The sequence below is a fragment of the Syngnathus floridae genome, chromosome 16, assembly GCF_059516105.1.
Source record: "Syngnathus floridae isolate MCC-2025c chromosome 16, RoL_Sflo_1.0, whole genome shotgun sequence".
NCBI lineage: Eukaryota > Metazoa > Chordata > Actinopteri > Syngnathiformes > Syngnathidae > Syngnathus > Syngnathus floridae.
This window is the reverse complement of record NC_142428.1, coordinates 1812270-1831710: the sequence shown is the minus strand read 5'-3', so window position 1 is coordinate 1831710 and position 19441 is coordinate 1812270. Positions and strand designations below refer to the sequence as shown.

Sequence of the window (19441 nt, the reverse complement as noted above, 5' to 3'; positions counted from 1 at the left end):
CAATTTTGATTTTCTGTATGGATTTACTTTTGAAAGTGTTCCATGTATGTATAGTACTGTGTGACAAGTTCATTAAAATGCAATTTCATAATCACAGCAGTCTTGTCTGGAATTAAGTTTTAACTCTCTTAGTTAACTAACTCTTTATGCTGCTTAACACTGGGTTAACGTGTTGTGGCTCATCGGGGATGTTGGGGGTGATGCTTGCTTGCTGGGTGAAGAGGGGATAAATGTGTGTGTGGGTGGGTGGGAAGGTGCAATGGGGACCACAGGACAACACGTTCGTGTGTGTGTGTGTGTGTGTGCACGCCAGTTGAGGCTGAACATGTGGCCCTTCTGCAATTGGCTGTAGCTCTAAGTGTCTCATTATGCGCCTTATTGTTCCTTTGTTATGGTGGCTGTATAAATAGACCCCAATGGGCACAGAGAATGACAGTTTAGACAGACCGGTCATCAGACTCAAAAAGCAAAGCGAGACTACGAGGAACACGCACACATTGAGAAAAACTGCAAAGCATCTGATTTTTTTTTTCCTTTTTCTGCCAGTCTTGCTTCAACCAAGATGGATTCTGACGCTGGTTCCACCTACAGCCGCTCCTCATCCCCTGACCTGGTTGTGGATGACTCAGCTGGGAGCTTCTTCTCAAACAAGATGTTTCAGACCTACTGCCACGAAAACCGCTCCGACAGAGAGGCCGACCAGAGCGGGGGCGGTAAAGCCAAAACCAGATCGCAGCTCAGCAAGGATGAGGTGCAAGACCTGAGACTGAAAGTAAACAGTCGGGAGAGGAAGCGGATGCACGATTTGAATCAGGCCATGGATGGCTTGAGAGAGGTCATGCCCTACGCTCATGGCCCGTCGGTCCGCAAACTTTCAAAAATCTCCACCTTGCTCCTTGCCCGAAACTACATCCTTATGCTGTCCAGCTCATTGGAGGAGATGAAGAAGCTGGTGGGGGACGTCTACGGAGCCAACCAGAGTCGCGCCGGCCACCCGTCCATCAACCCTGCTGCATCTGCACCTGCCCATCTCCCCCTGCATCCTCTGGCCCAGACTCTCCACTCTCTGGTGGGCAGCGCCCAGCACCATTCATCCACCCCGGGCACAACAGCAGTTCCATCTCCACACTCGCCTCCGTCGAGCAGCTTCCTTAGCTTTCACGCTCCGGTCCAGAGCCTTCTGAAGGACCCGCTCCACCTGACCAGCTCCTACAGGCATTTCCCCGGGATGCCCTGCCCATGCACACTGTGCCAAACTTTGCCCACACCGACCTCTTCGTTGCACAGCTTGGCGATGAACAAGTAACTGTGCAAGTGACAGCTGGCGTTTCCATCAAGATGAAGGAGCAAACGACGTGAAGATCAACAAAGTGTGGACTTGATGCTGCAATTTGTACATAATGTAGATACATTTTCCGCCATGCAAACTGCTGCTATTTTTTTACGACCGGTCTCTTCTGTATTGCTTTAAGAGAAATATTCAAAATGCACAAGGGATTTTATCAAGAGTAGCAAATATTGTAATTTATCTGATGAAGAAACATTGTCAAAATGTTGATTTGTTATGTCTTTTTGTAGAGGATTTTTATTTTCATAAATTAAATTTCTTATGATCATAACCTTTCGTGTGCTGACATTATTATATTTTCATTCATGGGTTTTTAAAAGACCTTTTAAAGAGATATACCATCTACCAAGTATTTTACAAGTTATGTTTTTCAGTTGAGTTATAAGGACAAGGACAAAAGCAGTGCAAAAAAAGTAGATTTAGGGTATCGTTGGTAGCTAACCAGCTTTGGAGGCACCCATCGACCTCTCAAAGAGCAAAAGAGGGACAGAAGGCCGACACAAAGCGACAACACACAAGCTGAATGTGGTGTTTTTGGAGCTGGGGGACCATCCATCTTTACCTCAACAGGGTGTAGGAGATGAAAGGACAACACAGGCGCCAGGAAGCCGCGTCACTTTTGTCCTGCACAGGCGAGGGACGTAGCTATGTCCTTAAGATCTGGGACAACTATTTGTCACTGTCTCATCATGACTTGCTTATCTGCACACAAAGGGCAACTATGTGGCCAGTCTATTTGAAGTATTTTTTTTTAATAACATAATTTACTCTTGGTGTGAACTGTATTTGCACATAGACTTGATAAAAAGATGAATGGGCTAAAGTGCAAACACACTGATTACCATGAAGATGATTTAGGCAAACAACACCACAATGACTTGCCTTCACTTAGCAACAAATCAAGCGTGTAAAATACATGCTTATCCTCCCACGGCTGACAGATGATCTGCAGATCAGGGGAGAAATGAAGAGATGTAACTCATTCTCAACCACCTTCCTCTTTGGGCCTCCTGCCTCTCCCGAGAGCCCTGAATGGGCTGGAACAATAGCCATGCGTGGGACACAAAGGCCGGGGGTGTCCGAGCTCTCGTGCCTGAGACACAGTCGCCCCCCTCCCTCCTCCATTCAATCTACATTTCATCATGGTAACAAACCCTGTCAGGCCAAAAAGCCTGACACCCTCACTCAGCACAAAGGCGGTTAGCTCTAATATATGAGGCTATTGACACTGTAAGGAGCCCCTGTCAGTGCTGGGGAATTGTCAGCTGTGGGATGTCTCAGTGGGGGGAGGCAGCTGCCAGGCAAAGCAAGCACTGAAGCTTCTGGCGTGCATGGGGACCGACCGCCGTGGCTGCATCACCTGGTGCCTGTCCCCTGACACAGACCAGAGGTCCTCCCTCCCACAAGGCCCCTCCTTTTATCAGGGCACAGGTGGGAATGGGAAGCAGAACACATTGCGGAGATTAGTGGAAAGCGGCCTCCCTTTGGTCAAGGTAGATAATTAGAGACATTGACTTGTGCAAAGCTGGTGTTTCCTGATGGGCACCAGATGGTGTTAACCCACGGTGTGGCATCGGCAGGCTGGTGTGAACGTGTCTGTCTGTGGCTGTGAGTGCGCTGCGTAATGGATATCCTTCTTAAATCATACAATATGGACAGGTCCTCTGTGGACCATTATGGGCTGTCATCAAGGCAGTGTTAAGCAGCCTCAGCAGCTTTTGGTTGCAATGATGGATGAGGAGCAATGTTGCAGAAAAAGAATTCAACTTTCAAAATTGATCTCAAATTGTGATCTGCCCTGTAGCACTGTCTTCATTTTTTTGTATAAAACATTACAGGAGTATTTAATTATTGTAACTGCACCTTCTCAATATCTGTTAGATGATATTGAATTTTTTTTTTTTTGCACTACAGTATAGTATTTGTATGTTAAACTGGTATTTTCTTTCCAGTAAAGGTTGATTCTAATATAAATGGGGTATAGCTCACTGTAAATTGTGTAACTGGATAAAACTAATTAATTCCTTGATATTGTTAACAGATGGATATGTTAACCGATTCAGATTGCGATCAATAGAGAAGCAGTTGTCTGTCTTGGCTCATTCAATGTGCATTGACAGAGTTAATTGGCAGACTGAAAAACCCAATTAAGGCAAGAGACACACTGGACAGAGGATACATATTGCAGGACATATGCACACATGGTGTAGCGTCTGGATGAAGGCTATCGGCAATTAAGTGACAACACACTTACAGAGCTTTGTTGTCAGTTTTTTTTTTTTCATTTGAGCTTAGTAAAGCCAACAGACGACCCCCCAGCCCCCAAACACGGAATACATACTAATGAGTAGAAAGCACAGCTGCTGAGGGGTCAGGACACACATGCAACGCACAAACGCACGCACACACACAGCCTGTCTAGAAGTCGTTCATCAAGGCAGGGGTTGAACAACTAATAATTTTTGGGAGTTAATATTGTATAACATCATATTATGTGTTCAATGTTGCCCACTCAGCATCTATTGGAGCCTGGTCATCCAGAAAGGATGATTCCTCCATCTGTGGTCCCTTCTCCAGTGATATATATATATTTTTCCCCCCTAATGGGGTTTTGGGTTTATCCTTGCTTGGTTCGGAGGGGATCAGGGGGGGATCATTAATATTTGTCAAATGTGGCCTGGTGTAGCCAATATGACATATGACTACATTTTTGCATATAATATTTTGCAGCTCAATGGTACCATGAGGCTTAAAAAAAACTGTAAGATTAAAATATGTTGCTGTGCATTGACAGACATTGGGCAAAATTTCAGGGTAAATATTTCAAAACTGCCTGTACCATTTTCTTGCAGTTCTGGATTGATCCAGCAACATTATTGGAGGAATGAAAACAATTTATTTGCAACTGCAAGACATATACACTTCATAATAATTAAAAAAAAAACACAAAAACGCGTAGTCTTTTAAAATTGGTCTTCTTAGACCTCCGTAGATAGTAAACGTGACGACAACAAAATAAACACGAGAAGTAAAAACTAAAGGTGACCAAAGTATATTATTAGTGATATGTTTTTACGTATATGTCAATATATGATGATGAAGAGGCAAGTATAAACAGTTTTCGTCACGTATGTATTGCTTTGCTGGGGTTAGAGTTCAGAATCCTGGTGATGATGTCATCTCTTAAAGATGGCTGAAGGGTGAGTGTGAAGTCGCGCATATTAGTTTTACTTTTAAAAGTTGCTTTAGTTGTCCGTAAATGAATTTGCAACTCGTAACCTTGCGTTGTTATAATCTTTTTTAAAACTACAGCGCACGAACTGCAATTTCTTTTCTTTTTTTTTAATGCTCAGGATCGTTAGAGGAAGTGCGTTTGTTTACAAAACATAGCATGGCTACCGTTAGCTTAGCTTGAATGTATTTGCTCTCGACGACGTTAATCGCCACTTATCGTACAATAAAATAGAATAGTGCATTATATCCACGCTTGACGCGTATATTTAACTTGTCAAAATGATTGACTAAGCATTGATAGAGAACAGCGAAGCGTTTATTTTGCCAGACCGTTAGCCTCCAACTGTCACAACCGTTAGCCAATTGGTTGCAAATTGGAGCAGAGTCATTGTTATATACAATCGACGATGACTTTGCAGCAGGAAAGTGATTCTACGTGCATGCAGATTTTTCAACTTGATGTGTATCGAGCTAATATGAATCTTACGATGACAGAGAAAGCTGGTGGGGAGGCTGGCTTCATCAAAGCTTCCAGGCCGTCAAAGACAAGGTAGTCATTTCTTTCCACATCATATTTTGGCCTGAGTGTTTGCTCCAATTGTAATGTCATTATTGTCATTGCAGTCATCAGAGGCCTTAGAGTTTATTAAGCGAGACTTGACAGAGTTCTCCACAGTAGTGCAGCATGACACAGCCTGTTCAATTGTGGCCACAGCCACTGCGGTCAAAAATAAGCTAGCGGTAAGTGGTTGTTGTCTATTTTGTCATTGCATTTCAGCCTGTTATATAACACAGTGTTATGTTTTGTCATATATTTGAATGGGCTAAACATTTATGGTCCCATTCTTTTTAGGTTGAAGGCTCATCAGAGACCACAGAGAAGGTGAAGAAGAGTCTTTCTAGTTTTTTGGGAGTCATAACAGACACACTCGCACCACCCCCTGATAAAACCATCGACTGTGATGTTATCACGTTGGTGGCAACACCGGCTGGAACAACAGAAGTCTACGATAGCTCAAAGGTGGACTTTTATAGTTATATCATCATCATTTGGGGTTTCCCAAATTATTTAAAGGCATACTAATCTTACCCTAAACAAATGAATGACTCTATAGGCACGTCTCTACAGTCTGCAGGCTGATCCTGCCACATACTGCAATGAGCCTGATGGTAAGACGTTCACTCAGTGGCACCAAGTTATCTGAAGAACTTTTAATTATTATACAATTGTATTTTTTTTTCAGGCCCCCCAGAGCAATTTGACAACTGGCTATCCAACTTCAGTATGGAGGATAAGAAAGGCGAGCTCTCTGAGCTGTTAATTGGCAGTCCCTCAATACGAGCGCTTTACACAAAAATGGTACGTGTACTTCAGTCATGCTACCGTGAGATGCTTGTAACAAAAACAATCAGAAAATGTTAATTTTTTGGGGGATATTTCAATCAAAGGTTCCGGCAGCGGTGTCCCATTCGGAATTCTGGCAAAGGTACTTCTACAAAGTATTCCAGCTGGACCAGGTAAGCGCATCCTTCAGTACATGGTGCATATTTTTGAAATGAAGTGCAACCCCAACATGCAACTCGTTTCATAGGCTTTGACGCCCCCTGCTGCCTCGTTTGAATATGAGAAATTTGAATGATGATAAACGTCTCAAAAACATTTGTGATTTCTGCACTGTTCTGCATTGTTAGGAGGAGGCACGGCGGCTGGTGCTGAAGCAGAGGGCAGAACAGACTTCCCAAACGGAGACCCTAGGCTGGGAGGAAGAGGAGGAGGGTATGCAAGCAACTTACTGACTCCATTTTTCAACCTGACTCACTCACACTACCTCGATGGGCTTTCTGTTTCTGTTAGACGACTTTCTTGGTACAGTGTCTTCATCACAGCTCAACTTTACACCCCCATTGGACATGAGCTCAACGCAAGCGCCTACCCCTTCGATGACCCCCGCAGCAACCACGCAGCTTAGTAGTAAAACGCTGTCTCCCGCCGACGAACGCGACGCCACCCTCTCAGTTAGCAGCGACAGCGTCAGTCTGCCAACGCAGCTGGAGGTGGTCAACACCGAGTTGGCAAGCAAGCTGACCGAGGTCACTGTGGACGATAGTGTAGACAAGATGCAAAAAGTGCAGAAGCCTGAGCAGACACAAATGGAAACTGGAACCCAGCAAGAGGTCACATCACGCATGACAGCAAAAGTAGAGGCTGGAAAGGAAGAAGGACCCCATGACCTGAGAGTGTTTGAGCTGAACTCTGACAGTGGCAAGTCTTCGCCTTCTAACAATGGCAAAAAGGGTACATTCATCCGAGGTTCCTTTTTGGTTTTTTTATTTGATTGTAGTCAGACATTTACTGCTCAGGTGAACAATGATGCATGTCCAACTAAATCTGTTTGAAATGATATTGGAGCCAAGTTGACAGAAAATTGAAGGCTGTTAATTCGCTTACATCCACCAGGTTCTAGTACCGACGTGAGTGAGGACTGGGAGAAAGACTTTGATCTGGACATGACAGAAGAAGAAGTGCAAATGGCGCTCTCTAAAATTGAAGCGTCTGGAGAGGTTTGTCTTGGATATCATTTTTAGTCGCTTATGAATCGGTGGCATACTTATGAGTGTTTATTTCTTCCTTCAAACTAGCTTGAAGAAGACTGGGAGAACTGGGAATGAGAGCCTCTGCAGCATCAACCATGTCCCTGCCATTCAAGCTAGTTCTCTGCAGATGAACCATGCGTTGTTAAATCTTTGTCCACACTGTCACCTTGTCATAATTGTCAGTTGGAGATTTTCCACACGGGGTTTGGACCAGTTTTGGTAAACCTGTTGTAAAGGGAGACAAGATTTAGGTCGGCCTCTAAGCCAGACAACGTGACGTGACGGGCCCTGACTATTTCTTGGAGCTACCCCGGAATGCAGAGCAAATGACACCAGTAAATAGATGGCGTTTGTAATCAAGAAGATGTGTTCCCACAACAATGGAGGAACTTTTTTTTTTTTCTTCTTCATGTACGTTTTGCTGGCTTAACTGTAGGTTAAAATGGCATAAGTGCTGCTTGTTACCATTGGGAGATAATAAATACTACAGCAGTCATTTTTGATTATTATTATTAAAGAGCAATTATTAAGCCTACCCTTGCCTGCCTTTTCTTTTTTTTTTTGCTTTTTATGCCAATATCTACAGTCCCTAGCGGAAGTATTAACACCCTTAGATTTCCATTTTTACATTACAAGCTCCAAATGATTTATTTGAAGTTTTAATTAAAACCTGCCAAGTTTGACAGTCACTCACACACCCATTTTTTTTTTGTTTTCCTCAATTCATGGCTATCTGTCAAAGTCATTTCACAAAAAGTACTGCTGTCTGCAATTTAATACGATACAAATCATTGTATTCCCCTGGAGTTATCTGATTGCGCAATGTCTTGCATGTCTGTTATTGACTGTCTGAGACTCACACTCAAAAGTTCTTAAAAGCTGTTACATCAATTTTCCATTGAGTTGCTTTCAGTATGAATTCTCAATTGTTCGTGCTATTAAAAGAATTATGAGATATTACTAAGTTTCATTTTTCTTGCACCATGAAATTATATAGATGCTGTTATTTATGCAAAGAATTTTTTTTTTTTTACAATACAAGTACCCTGAAATCATAATGATTCAAGAACAAATTAATGTAAACTATGAGCGCTGCCACACAAATGAGCCGGTCTGTATAAAACTGGTTGTAAGATCCCAAATGAAACACACGGAGTCAGTGTTGTTCCAGTTTGTTCTGTTCCTTTCAGACTCTGCCACTCCTTCCTTTTCTTGTGGCAGCCGTCCCACAGACGTGGATTAACCACATTTCCCCCACATCACCATTGTTGACCATCTGCGCCTTTATTTATGCAAATTGTTTTCACACCGAATCCCTCTTCATTTCACTAAAGTGGGATGAATTCAAGCGACCATCATCCAGATTTTCTATGCAGCTTTTCTAATTGCAGTATTGTAGTTAATATGGGTCATTGCATAAAGGACTCAATCTCTGCTTTTCCCATTTTTATTTAGATTAGTGGAGCGTGATTGTTGGCTGGATTATTGAATCATAAATAGGTTGATTACTTAGTATTTTTTTGTCTCATCACCATTAACACTGATTGGATGTTTCAACCGAATCTTGATTTGTGATCTGCTGCACGTAAACATTGCCGCATCTCATAATAACAATTAAGCATTTAGCAAATTCACCCCAGCGGTCTTGTGAAATACTAACTGCTCATTTTGATGGGATTATTTTATGGCTCCTTCACAATCGTGCGGTAATGGATTGTGCATATGTTGCCCTAACTGGACCCCAAATTACACAGACACCATATACGTTACATTCTTTCTTCCTCACTTCTCACTTAGTCAGCAGAAAGGCTATAAAGGAATTTCCTGTTGAAGCCCACCACCCAAGCTTCTCTTTATGTGTGTGTTTACACTCCACCACTAACGCTCCGCTAGCAATTGCCAATATCATGCTTGGATCATTTGACCAAACAAAAACAGTGGAGCGAGGTATACGCTCCTTCAGAGGAGCATTCCTCATAATCCATTGTTGACACAACACTTCCCGTATCCCATCTAGCATGCATGCCATCAACAAGTAGCTACATCTGTCACACACAAAGGCACATGAAAACCACAAAAGTGTACAGATGAGCTCATTGTCTTCTTATTCTCCATACCCTGAAGGGAGAAACCCTGTAACGGTCTCTCCTGCCCCCCTTTTGCCTTTCAATAAGCACAAAAGACTTGCTCTGAGGGACAAGGCAGACACCATTGGAATGTGTTGCCAGGGTTTCTATAACTAGCGGCCTCTGAATTCACACTCATTTCGTCAGTGAGCTTGTCTCCGTTACGACCCCGCGCCTCTTTTATGGATCCCAAACACGCTTCACATATTCACTTTCTCCTTTGTGGTGGATTAAAATGTGTGAGTGAAGATAGTCGATCAAATTCTACTTTCCGCTTTCTCAGAAGTTAGAATGAACATATATCTTTTATGCATAGGAAGTGTAAAATAAAATGAACCCAAGGACTCTTAAGACGGTCCGGTTCTTTTTTTTTTTCCGTGACAAAGATTTTTCTAGTGGTGGGAACTGGCCACTTTGTTTGGATGAAGCAGTGTCTGGGAGGAATGTGGGGTTTAGTTGAGGAGGGGATGCAGGGGGGGAGGAAGTATGATAACTCCCACCCTATTCAGATTTATGGACAAAACCAGAGGCTCCTCTGGGTGCACGTTCGGGGACGAACAGACTACTCTGCAGCGGCCAAAGCAAATGTTTAGTCACTCAACCTTTCGCCATTCTTTACGTCTGCTTTTCTCCTCTGCGCCATCTTATGGGAACGTGAGCTGAAGTTCCCTTCTGGTTGTCTTTATGCTCAACATGTTCTCATTCTTCGCGTGAAGAGCAGCTGTACAATGAAGAATGAGATTTCTTCTCGAAATCACATATTGCCATTTCAACTTCTTCACAATGGCCAGTTAATAAAAGGGAAAAGTCTGCACAGGTCACATGGTAGCCCGTCTCAGTTTGTTTCCTCTCTTTTATGCATTGACTATTTGAATTGTATGCATGACACCACACACAGATCCAAAAGAAAAGATGCACAGTGCATCTTTTCAGTAACAAATCAAACTTCCTTCCTTCCTTCCTTCCGTTCCTTTCCATCCTCTTTTCATTACTGTCCCATGCAGTCATTCATTAAGTCTGCTCCGGGATACCATTCAACTGTCCCTCAGCACTGTCTGCCTTTCCCTCATCCATTAAGAAGACCACACGCATTCCCTCACATCATCTAGTAATTGGAGATAACAACGTATTGAGTGTTTGGGGGCCATTTGGAGTTTGACTGCAAATTCAAATGTCCAAATATTGCAGTGATCTCTTGTGAATTTAGAAATTAAAGGTAGACTGATGAAAAAAACACAAATCTTCCTTGCAGGCAGTAGCGTAAACGGAACTTGAAGAAAATTCCCAAGATGAGCTAAAAGGTCTGATGAGGACGAGTGTTGAGCTCAAGTGTGATTGTTTTAAAATAGAGCGCCTGTCAACACACTCACTGCCAGTGTGTGATGTAAGGCTTCTGCCTGCTTTCACATATTTTATTCATTCCATTCTGCTACTTGCTTTCCTCACTTTGAAATATTCAAGTAACTATTCAATGTACTGCCTAGGAAACTTTTACATATTGTTTTGTGTTTACCTCATTTTAGTTTTTCCTGAATTAGGGAAAAATGAATAACTAGTTTTGAAATGAGAGACTAGTAAGAAGACGAATGGTAATATAAATTGCTAGAAACAGCTCTATTTTTAAAAGTAAAGACAATTTGCAATATTAGTATTGACACACAATCCATGCACAATTTGTCTTCGTGGGCCAGATGTAAATACACTACGAGCCAAATCTGGCCCGCGACCTTTTTGACCCAAGATCTAATTTTCAAGCAGCCAACCTCCCACGATCAACCAAACCCACACACCTTTTCCAGGCTGTATTACAAGTGACTGAATACTTCTAGACCTTGAAAATCAAAAACGGTAGCATGACCTTCTTCCTGAACTCTGCTGATGCCGCATCTCACCAGCCAAACCTGCTGATCCTGGCACAGCGGCCCTTGGAGGACACCATCCCAATCCAGGGGATCCGATTGACTCTGTGACGGGGCCATCTGCCCCTCGACAAGATTACACACAGCACTGGGCCAAGATATCCTCAGGCGGAGCAGATTAAATATGAAATATAGGGCAGGAATAGTTGTGTCACTGCATGTCTAGATTTAGTGCTGCCATATCGACCTGCTTTAGTATTTGTCACTCAGGCCTTTTTCCAGGGGTGCATCTGGATTTTAAATGTTTTGTTTTCCTCTATGTCTATCTTTCCTTCCCAGAAACAGAAATCCCTCTCTCCTCTTTAACTGTGTTCAAATGTTTCTTTCCTTTGGGCTGCTTGTTTTCTAAACTTGTTGGAGGTTTATTTGGACCCAAAATAGGATACGGTGAGTGAGACAACAAAGAAGGAATACTTTGCCGAAAAATGGTTGCTATGGAAACTGTGTCCTTGTTTCCTCCGAGGTCCAATTGGATGGGATTTTTTTTTTGGAGTCGCTCTAAATTAGTCATTTCCACTCCCAAGTCTCGCGCTATAACCTTCAAGTGATATCTTTTTTAAAATAGCATTCGGAATATTATTTGGAGCGTCTGGCATAAAAAGCTCTCATGATGCCCAAATTGTGCATTTGAATGGAATTCCACGAACCATTATGTCCTTCTTCTCAATCTTGTATGAATGAAACTTCTCATCAGACTCTTGAATGTGCGTGTAGGAGGAATTGCATGGCAATCCAGATCGCCACATATAGAATTCTCAGTTCACATCTCTTGCATTGTGTGTCTATTGTGGTTGGATCTTCAGAGCTAAAGCGTTACACACGTGAAAACAATGCCAACTATGGCAGACTTGTAATACTTGTGAATACTTTTGCGGTTTCCACTTCCTGGCTGCACTGTTCTTGACTCATCTGGTTTTTCACTTCTTTGTAAACCGTTGTTCACATTCTTTTCCCATTCAGCCAACTGTGCATTGCATTTCCATCAATCTATCAGCTCATCCTCCTGGGTCCACCATCGGGGTCTCTTTCTGTGTCCTCCCCGGACTTGCCTCTGCTGGCTCATTAGGCCCGGATTCCAGGCCGTTTGCACCGAGTGCCCATTTGTGGATTACTCACCAAGAAATCATGTGGCACAATTGAGTTACTAGCGGTTACAGAGGCCTCACTTAGTGCTGAGGCATGTGGAAAATGCTCCTTTTTAAAACGCCATTCCCAGCCAAAATGTCCGTGAGCCTAGTATACAAAGAGAGCCTTCACTTGCCCTTGTTCCCCCTCAGGCGCAAGTGCTAATGCTGCCTTTTGTCTGCTGATGTGCTTCCCAGACAAAAGACACATAGGAAAACACTTCTACTCGGCTCCCACAAAAATATCTTCAGATTATCTTTCTTTTTATTCACTTTCAGGATGAAATACTGCCTATTTAAATTTGGTCACTGCTGTCTAGGCTTAATTGTATTAACTGACCTCCATACATGGCATTTAAGCAATTTAACACAAAAGTTCTCATCCAACTTCTTTGTAACTCCCAAATATAAATTGGTATTCATAGGGGTGCTACTAAAATAAATAGCAAGTTATTTAAAGGTTAATGAAAAACTCGGTTTTATCTTCCTGCCGTCGCCAACCCTCGCTGCCATGGCAACGCACCCATCATTGATTTATGCTGGAGATAATTAAGAGCAGCAATGAGTGTCTGTGTCTGAGCTCACAGGTGAGAACCCAGACACGCACACATGCACCTGCACATTTGCACGTTCTCACAGCCACAAAAACTCAAGCGGTTGTGCTTCCTAGATTTAGCATCCCCTTCATTTTTGGCAAGCCCAGTAGATGTCCTTCATTCAGACTGGCAACTTAAGCGCTTAGTGCAGTGTTGAGAACAATTGTCGCTCATTAACACACACGCACACACATCTGTTGCCTGCCAAGCATTCATTCCCGCCTCCTCTTTTTGTCAGCGAGAAAGGCGGGACCGGCCCGTTTTTCTTCCTCTTCATCACCAGGCTATCTGAAGCCCTTTACAGCTCGCTAATCCTGATTGGACGCTCCTTTCACCTCCAGGGTCCCAGTGAGAGTGTGAAACTAATCCAAGCAAAATGCTTTCACCCATGGGAATGGAAAGGTAACTATACCTCTGTCTTCTTTCAGCCCTTTCCTCCTGCAGTGTTTGGAATGGTTTCAGGTTCCCAATGAGCAAGGGTGGGGTCTTGGTTTAATAAGTGCTTCTTTTTTTTTTTTACAATGGCCCAAATGCTTTCAGCGCGTGCGTGTGCACACAAACAGCTTTGGAGGCACGGCACGGCACGGCGGTGCTGAAGATGCATCAACCTTCCACTTGACAAGCATATCAAGCCTCCTCAGTTCCCAAAGGCCTTTCTGCAGGGTCACTTAATGGGCTGAAATTCCACACACCAGCAGACACGCAGGCATTTCGGTGTAACACACAATCACAGGTGACATCACCAGATGGATGATGGGGGCCACGGCAAGGCCGAAGGCTCTTATTTCATCAGGCCGGTTTATCTTAAAACTCATGACAATGACGCACACTTCTCGGACATTCCCACCCACTACGCACCCTTAACAACACGCAAAGTCCGCATCTGGAAAAAGGATGAACGGCACAATGAAAAGCTTTGCATGTCAATCTTATACAGCAATGCTGAAAACCTGATTGGATGGAAATGAGACTTCAGAAATCAACGTTCATTGTTTAGACTAAGCGTATTTTTTTGCAACACAAAGGGAAAATATTGTTGGCTTTAAAAGTGAAGACAATTTGCAATTATAGTATTGACACATGAAGCCGTTGCACAATTTCTCTTTGCAGGTCACATAAAATGATGCGATGGGCCGTATCTGGCCCCCGGGCCTTATGTTTGACACCTATGCTCTAAGCACTACATACCAAACCAGACATGTGTCCTCCCACATGGTCACACAAACAAACACCACAGCAGACGACGAGCCGTAAATCAGTTACTCTGGTTTCCTGATTTTCGAGTCTTGGAGGAGACAAACAGAAGCAGCAACATATTCACATCCATCTAACAAAAAGGGACTAGTGAAGAAAGCCGAGACATGCTTATCAGTCTCTTATGTCAGATTAATAAGAAGCAGGACCACTTTAATTGATTCAAAACAAAGCAGGAAGCACGAGTCTTAATCAGCAGTCTGGAACAGCGGGTGTTCCCTAAAGCACTCTTGACATAGTCAAGATTATTCTGGAGCTGTGCAGTTTAATTTCACTCAATTACACACATGGACAAAAAACAAAAACAGCAACACTCAAACATCTGGAAAAAAAACCTTGCTTCCGCCTATTTTGCTTTAAAATATTGTGCATGAAATCCAACATCTGGAATGCACACAGCTGTTTCGGTATGCCGAGTCTCAGTCTGTTTTTTTTCAAGTAACAAATCTATAACTTGCTCTTTTGTATGGAGATTTTGCCAGGTCAACAAGTGTCTCTGGGTTTAAATTTACTGGGACACAAACATGCCAGAGATTGAAATCTTCCACTTAGAAGATCCAGAGAGAGGAAGAGACGTCGTTAGATCAAACTGCATTTTTCTTCCTTCGCTTTGACTTCACCCTATCGGTGTCACATTACAAGACAAACACAAAATATCCAAGCAACTTTCTATACAGGCAAACACTGGAATGATATCTGCAGTATCCAAGTGCATTTTTTTTTTTTCCAGGGTTGACAATCCGTAATCCTCCATGGCATCTGTCCCTAACTACCTAACACACAATACTAAAAGAGGGAGTGTTGGAGCGCCAACGCAAAGATTATCACAATAAACATGGCCACGCAGGACTTTGGTTGGGTGCCAAGCCTCAGATATTTCACTTTTTGCCGACAAGCCACTTTTCTTTCCAGCATTTCCCCTTCATTGGTTTTCTCCCTCTTTTGGCTTTGGAAACTATCCATCCTCATGTGTATAGCGCTGCATGCATAATGAAGAATCCCAGATGTTTTGCTAAAGATTCCGTCTTGAGAGGATTGTGATTATTTATTAGTTCGACATATGGAACGGTTTACTTGAAAATAACTTTTCGGCGCGAAAGTATTTAAGGCCATATGACATTTTTTGCTACATTTTTGTCGCCTGAAATGATGTGCTCGTAAATGGTTCGCCCCCGCCCCCCCCAACTGGCTGACCTTTCACTTGACTTGCATGTGTTCTGCATTACAGTTCATCCTAATTTCTTTCTTTGTTTTCATTCGCATTGCTCGGCACCTGGTTATGCTCTCATCCGTGAACGCTGCGATAACAACCTTGTACAGATGTTTATCAGCAACTGACTTTGTTTTGTCACCTTATCTAGTTTGCCTTTTTACGCCCCCTCTTTTTGTGCAGCCTCACCAAATCCCTGAACAAAAAATTTATACTTATAGGCAGTTTGAAGAACTCATAGCTTGCCGTCACATCGGCCAATAGCCCTGCAGGAATGCAAACTAGCTCTCCCACAATGCGAGTTGAACCTGTGTCCATTTGGTCATACATCGAGTGCGCCTCATCCTCGCTTGTGCTTTCCAGATTTTTGGCTACATTTTAAATTGGTGATTCCACAAATGTGTTTCATAATGAACTGAACTGTTTTATAATTTAATATTAATAATAATAATGTTGGAGAGGCAGACAAAAAAAAAAAAGTTTGCTCCTTCTCCAAACTCAACAGTTTGCTGTAACTGAAGTTTGCTGTGTAATGACAAAAACATGCACGGAACGGAAACCAGGTCCAGTCCCTATTCGTGACTCCAAAACCTTCTGGATTCACACAGTCCCATCATGTCTGGTCATGAACATGAATCTTTTACGATTTTCGCTGCAGCTGTTTACTGGCTAGTTTTGAAAGAATGTGTCAAGCAGAAGACGTATTGTTATTGTATTGTCCTCCGGAGACTCACCACACCCTCAATGTCGGTCAACATATGGAATGACGCTGAGAGGGTTGGACAGTCCTTGGAGAGTGCAAAAGGTGGATCTTAAATAAAACCATTTTCGATTTAAATAAATGTGGCAAACATGATTCAGCTGACCATTTTTTTGTTAATCCAAAAACCTCATGCAAACTACATGATCATCTCTACTATGTTTGTCCATGAGGTTTCTTGTCTAGGCTGTTGTGTAAAAAAAGCAACAGGAACATTTTTCAGGGGAAATGTCATGTGTCAATTTATAAAAAGCAAACATTAATTGCAGGTCACTGACATGGTGGTTGTTAACCACAAGCTGCAAAGCCATTTACCACCGTGACCTCTACTTCCTGACTTTCCATGTTTCCAAATCTATTTTGTCATATCCGCAGCGTTTCCCTGACCATGTAGCATCACTTTCAAAGATCACATTATCATTAAGATGACATCATCGGATATTTCCATTTTTAGCTTAAATGAAGGCCTATCAAAAAAAAAATAAAACTTCACATACCGAAATGCTACTTTTTTTCCCCAAGCCCTATGTCATGGAAGCTCCAAGATGTCTTTTAATTTGAAAGACCATATCAAATGAATTTGAAAGACCATATAAAACCATCTGAGGCATGTTAGCCAAAGCTGCAGTCACTTTTGTTTGATTTTGTGAGTCTTGGCGAAGTTGTGAGATATATTGAAAAGACATCTGACACTTGACCCGCATCAACCAACTTCTCAATTTCTTCATTCGGAGCCAAACACATGCTGCAAAACTTTGCTGTTAAAGTAATTATGCGATTAGTCAATTTATGACAGAAATGAATATGAATTAGCTGTTTGGATCCCATCTACCTTGCATTTTTTTCTGATGTGATTTATTTCACAGCAGCAGCACTCTCTAATCCATCTGCATTATAAATATGAATATTTTGAAATGTGGGCCAACGAGCTGAGGTGAATCTCACGATGTTAATACAAAATCGCAGATGGTAGCTGGTGTCTGAGTAAGATGGAGTGAATGGTTACAGGCTTTTAAACAACACAATTTGAATGATCTCCACGGTCGTCTCTCTTGACAAGCAGGCGCATAAGGATGGAAATGTATCATGCATCAGTCACTTTCATAATGTCTCTCATCCCTTTGCCACTATATTTCCACATCACACAGTGCCGTGATATCTCAATGTATTTGTATTTACGTCGAACAATGCTTCCCTTTCTCTCAGTTCATGAGAATTAATAGCGTTCCATATTTCCCCACCAACTCATTAAGACATCTTGCAGCGATAACGTCATCTCCTTTGTGCATGTGAAGCTCATTTATCCCATTCGCCTTTGCAAGCAATCTAAAGCGCTCCTCTGAGATGCTGGCTTTGCTGTAATTCCAGCGTAGATGAGAAGATATGCTATGCGGCAGGATGAGGGAGGCAGCATTGAACTGAGAACTGAGTGAGAAGACCGAAACGAGAAGGACAAGAAAAGGATTGTTCGGGAGTAAGCCAAACTTTTATGAGACATCTGTCATCCTGTCCTCCGAGCCAAAAAACTCAGTCATCAAACTGTCAAACTCTGCTTGAGTTAAAACACAATGAGAGGAACACAGTCACATAACTAAATGCTCATGTGCTACTCAAAGCATTTTTTATTTAATGATTAAAAACTTTTTTTGTATATTTAATTACAAACTTTATTTTATTTATTTATTAATTAACAAGAAGTCAGTCATGGACAGTAACTTGGGTAAAATAGTAAATAGATGGTGCTTAGGGTCAAGGATTGCGGTCAAGTGTTTCTCATCGAAAAAGTCCTGAAACGGACAGCTAATGTGGCTGCAGCTTTTTGCTAGTGATGGATGGCAACATAATTACCTGCCAATGTGCAATGTTTTTGGGTGTGTTGGGACACTGAATCTCCTGACAGTGACAGATGGCAAACACGGCCCAGTTAGACAATCACTGGTCCACCGTGTCTCTGCTTGGCACTATAGATGGTTTTCATCTATCACAAAGCTGTCAGTGGCATCAGTGCTCTGGCAGCTGTCATCATGACGACATCTCACCCTGACCATGCAGTAGGCAGAGAATTCCATTTTTTGGGGGCTGCTTCAAGTTAAATGACCTAAATAAATTCATGGTATATATATTAAGAAAAAAAATGGCTATAAATTGATTGCCCTGGTGATTGCGCCAATCAACCAAAACAATTACCACAAGATAACAGCCTTGTCCAACAGGTGGCGCCCCCTCTCCCTCACTCCTTTGAGTTTCTGCTGCTGTCCACGATAGGGGGTTCTCACACCCCAGTAACAGATTTGATTGGAAAGCATCTAGCCCCTGGCAACCAATCCCCTAGCAGACACAAACCCGGACATGGTTCCCATGGCAACTGTGGGGTAAGGGGTAGTCGAAATGATTTGGTCTATGAAGCGAGCCAGACTATGGTCATGAGGGGACAAGGTCTCCACCAGAGTGTAAGAAGTGGAAAGTGGGTGGGGGTTGAAACACTAGTCCATGGGAAGAGCAGAAAGAAAAATGCACCTTGAGGGCAAAGCTATTGAGATACAAGGCCGTTACACCTGCACAAAACGGAAGAAAATGTTGGACCTATAACACCTTTCACTCGTGTAAAAGATTTTGGTCAAGGCCAACTGAACACTATCAAAAGCACTGTCACACATTTACGATATTAATAACAATCGTGACGATAAGTATGTTTCGGCATGCTTGAATCAAATCATGGTAGAAATGGGAGTGTGTTTTTCAAAATCTAATTTGAAATTCATCCCGACAGAGCCAAATCATTAGCCTGCAATGATGTCAGCATTTTTCCATCCTCTGATCAAGTCAAAAGTTGTTAGAGCAAACTTTGAGAAGCAAAACACAACAGCAGCTATCTGCACAAAACATGAAGAATTAGATTCTGTTATAGTTATAATTATATATTTTCACGAGTTATGTTGGTGTCAGGTTCTTGATGCATTTATGGATCTTCATTTGTACAATCAAGCATAGACATATTTTCAAAATACTTTAGTCCTGCTTATTCTTCAATGAAGAAGCGCATCACATTTTCTGCTGTTACTTTTGCTGCTCTCAATTTTTTTTTTTAGCTGCTAGCTTTAGCCTCTCATCTGCTCTACTTGGAGCAGGATATCAAACAAATTCCCCAAACTGGGTTTTTCAGAGATTACTGATGCTGAACCAATTCTCTCTGGTTACTGGAATGGGATTAAGAGCTGTGTGTGTGCATGTGGGCCGTCATGTTTATGCGTCCATGCGCATATGTCCACTGAGGA

General features: G+C 42.4%; 2 protein-coding genes and 1 long non-coding RNA gene across 4 annotated transcripts; all 3 read left to right on the top strand.

Moving 5' to 3' along the window:
• Window positions 1–562: 562 nt before the first annotated feature.
• On the top strand, window positions 563–1319 carry olig4 (oligodendrocyte transcription factor 4). The gene has a single exon (XM_088400994.1). The coding sequence runs from the start codon at window positions 563–565 to the stop codon at window positions 1304–1306; it is 744 nt and encodes a 247-aa protein (XP_088257120.1). The 3' UTR covers window positions 1307–1319.
• Window positions 1320–4399: 3080 nt separating this feature from the next.
• Window positions 4400–7712, top strand: bsdc1 (BSD domain containing 1). Of its 2 annotated transcripts, none has more exons than XM_088356300.1 (11): window positions 4400–4452; window positions 5078–5132; window positions 5207–5323; window positions 5436–5603; window positions 5698–5752; window positions 5827–5942; window positions 6032–6100; window positions 6275–6359; window positions 6438–6878; window positions 7041–7144; window positions 7223–7712. In XM_088356300.1, the coding sequence occupies exons 1-11, from the start codon at window positions 4415–4417 to the stop codon at window positions 7250–7252; spliced, it is 1278 nt and encodes a 425-aa protein (XP_088212426.1). In that variant the 5' UTR covers window positions 4400–4414; the 3' UTR covers window positions 7253–7712. The 2 variants fall into 2 exon arrangements, with proteins under 2 accessions (XP_088212426.1, XP_088212427.1); XM_088356301.1 differs by having other exon boundaries at window positions 4444–4548.
• Window positions 7713–11463: 3751 nt separating this feature from the next.
• LOC148384879 (uncharacterized) lies at window positions 11464–14333 on the top strand. The gene is made up of 3 exons (XR_015863567.1): window positions 11464–11609; window positions 13181–13344; window positions 13483–14333. It is a non-coding gene; the product is annotated as an uncharacterized LOC148384879 (long non-coding RNA).
• The last annotated feature ends 5108 nt before the right edge of the window (window positions 14334–19441 follow it).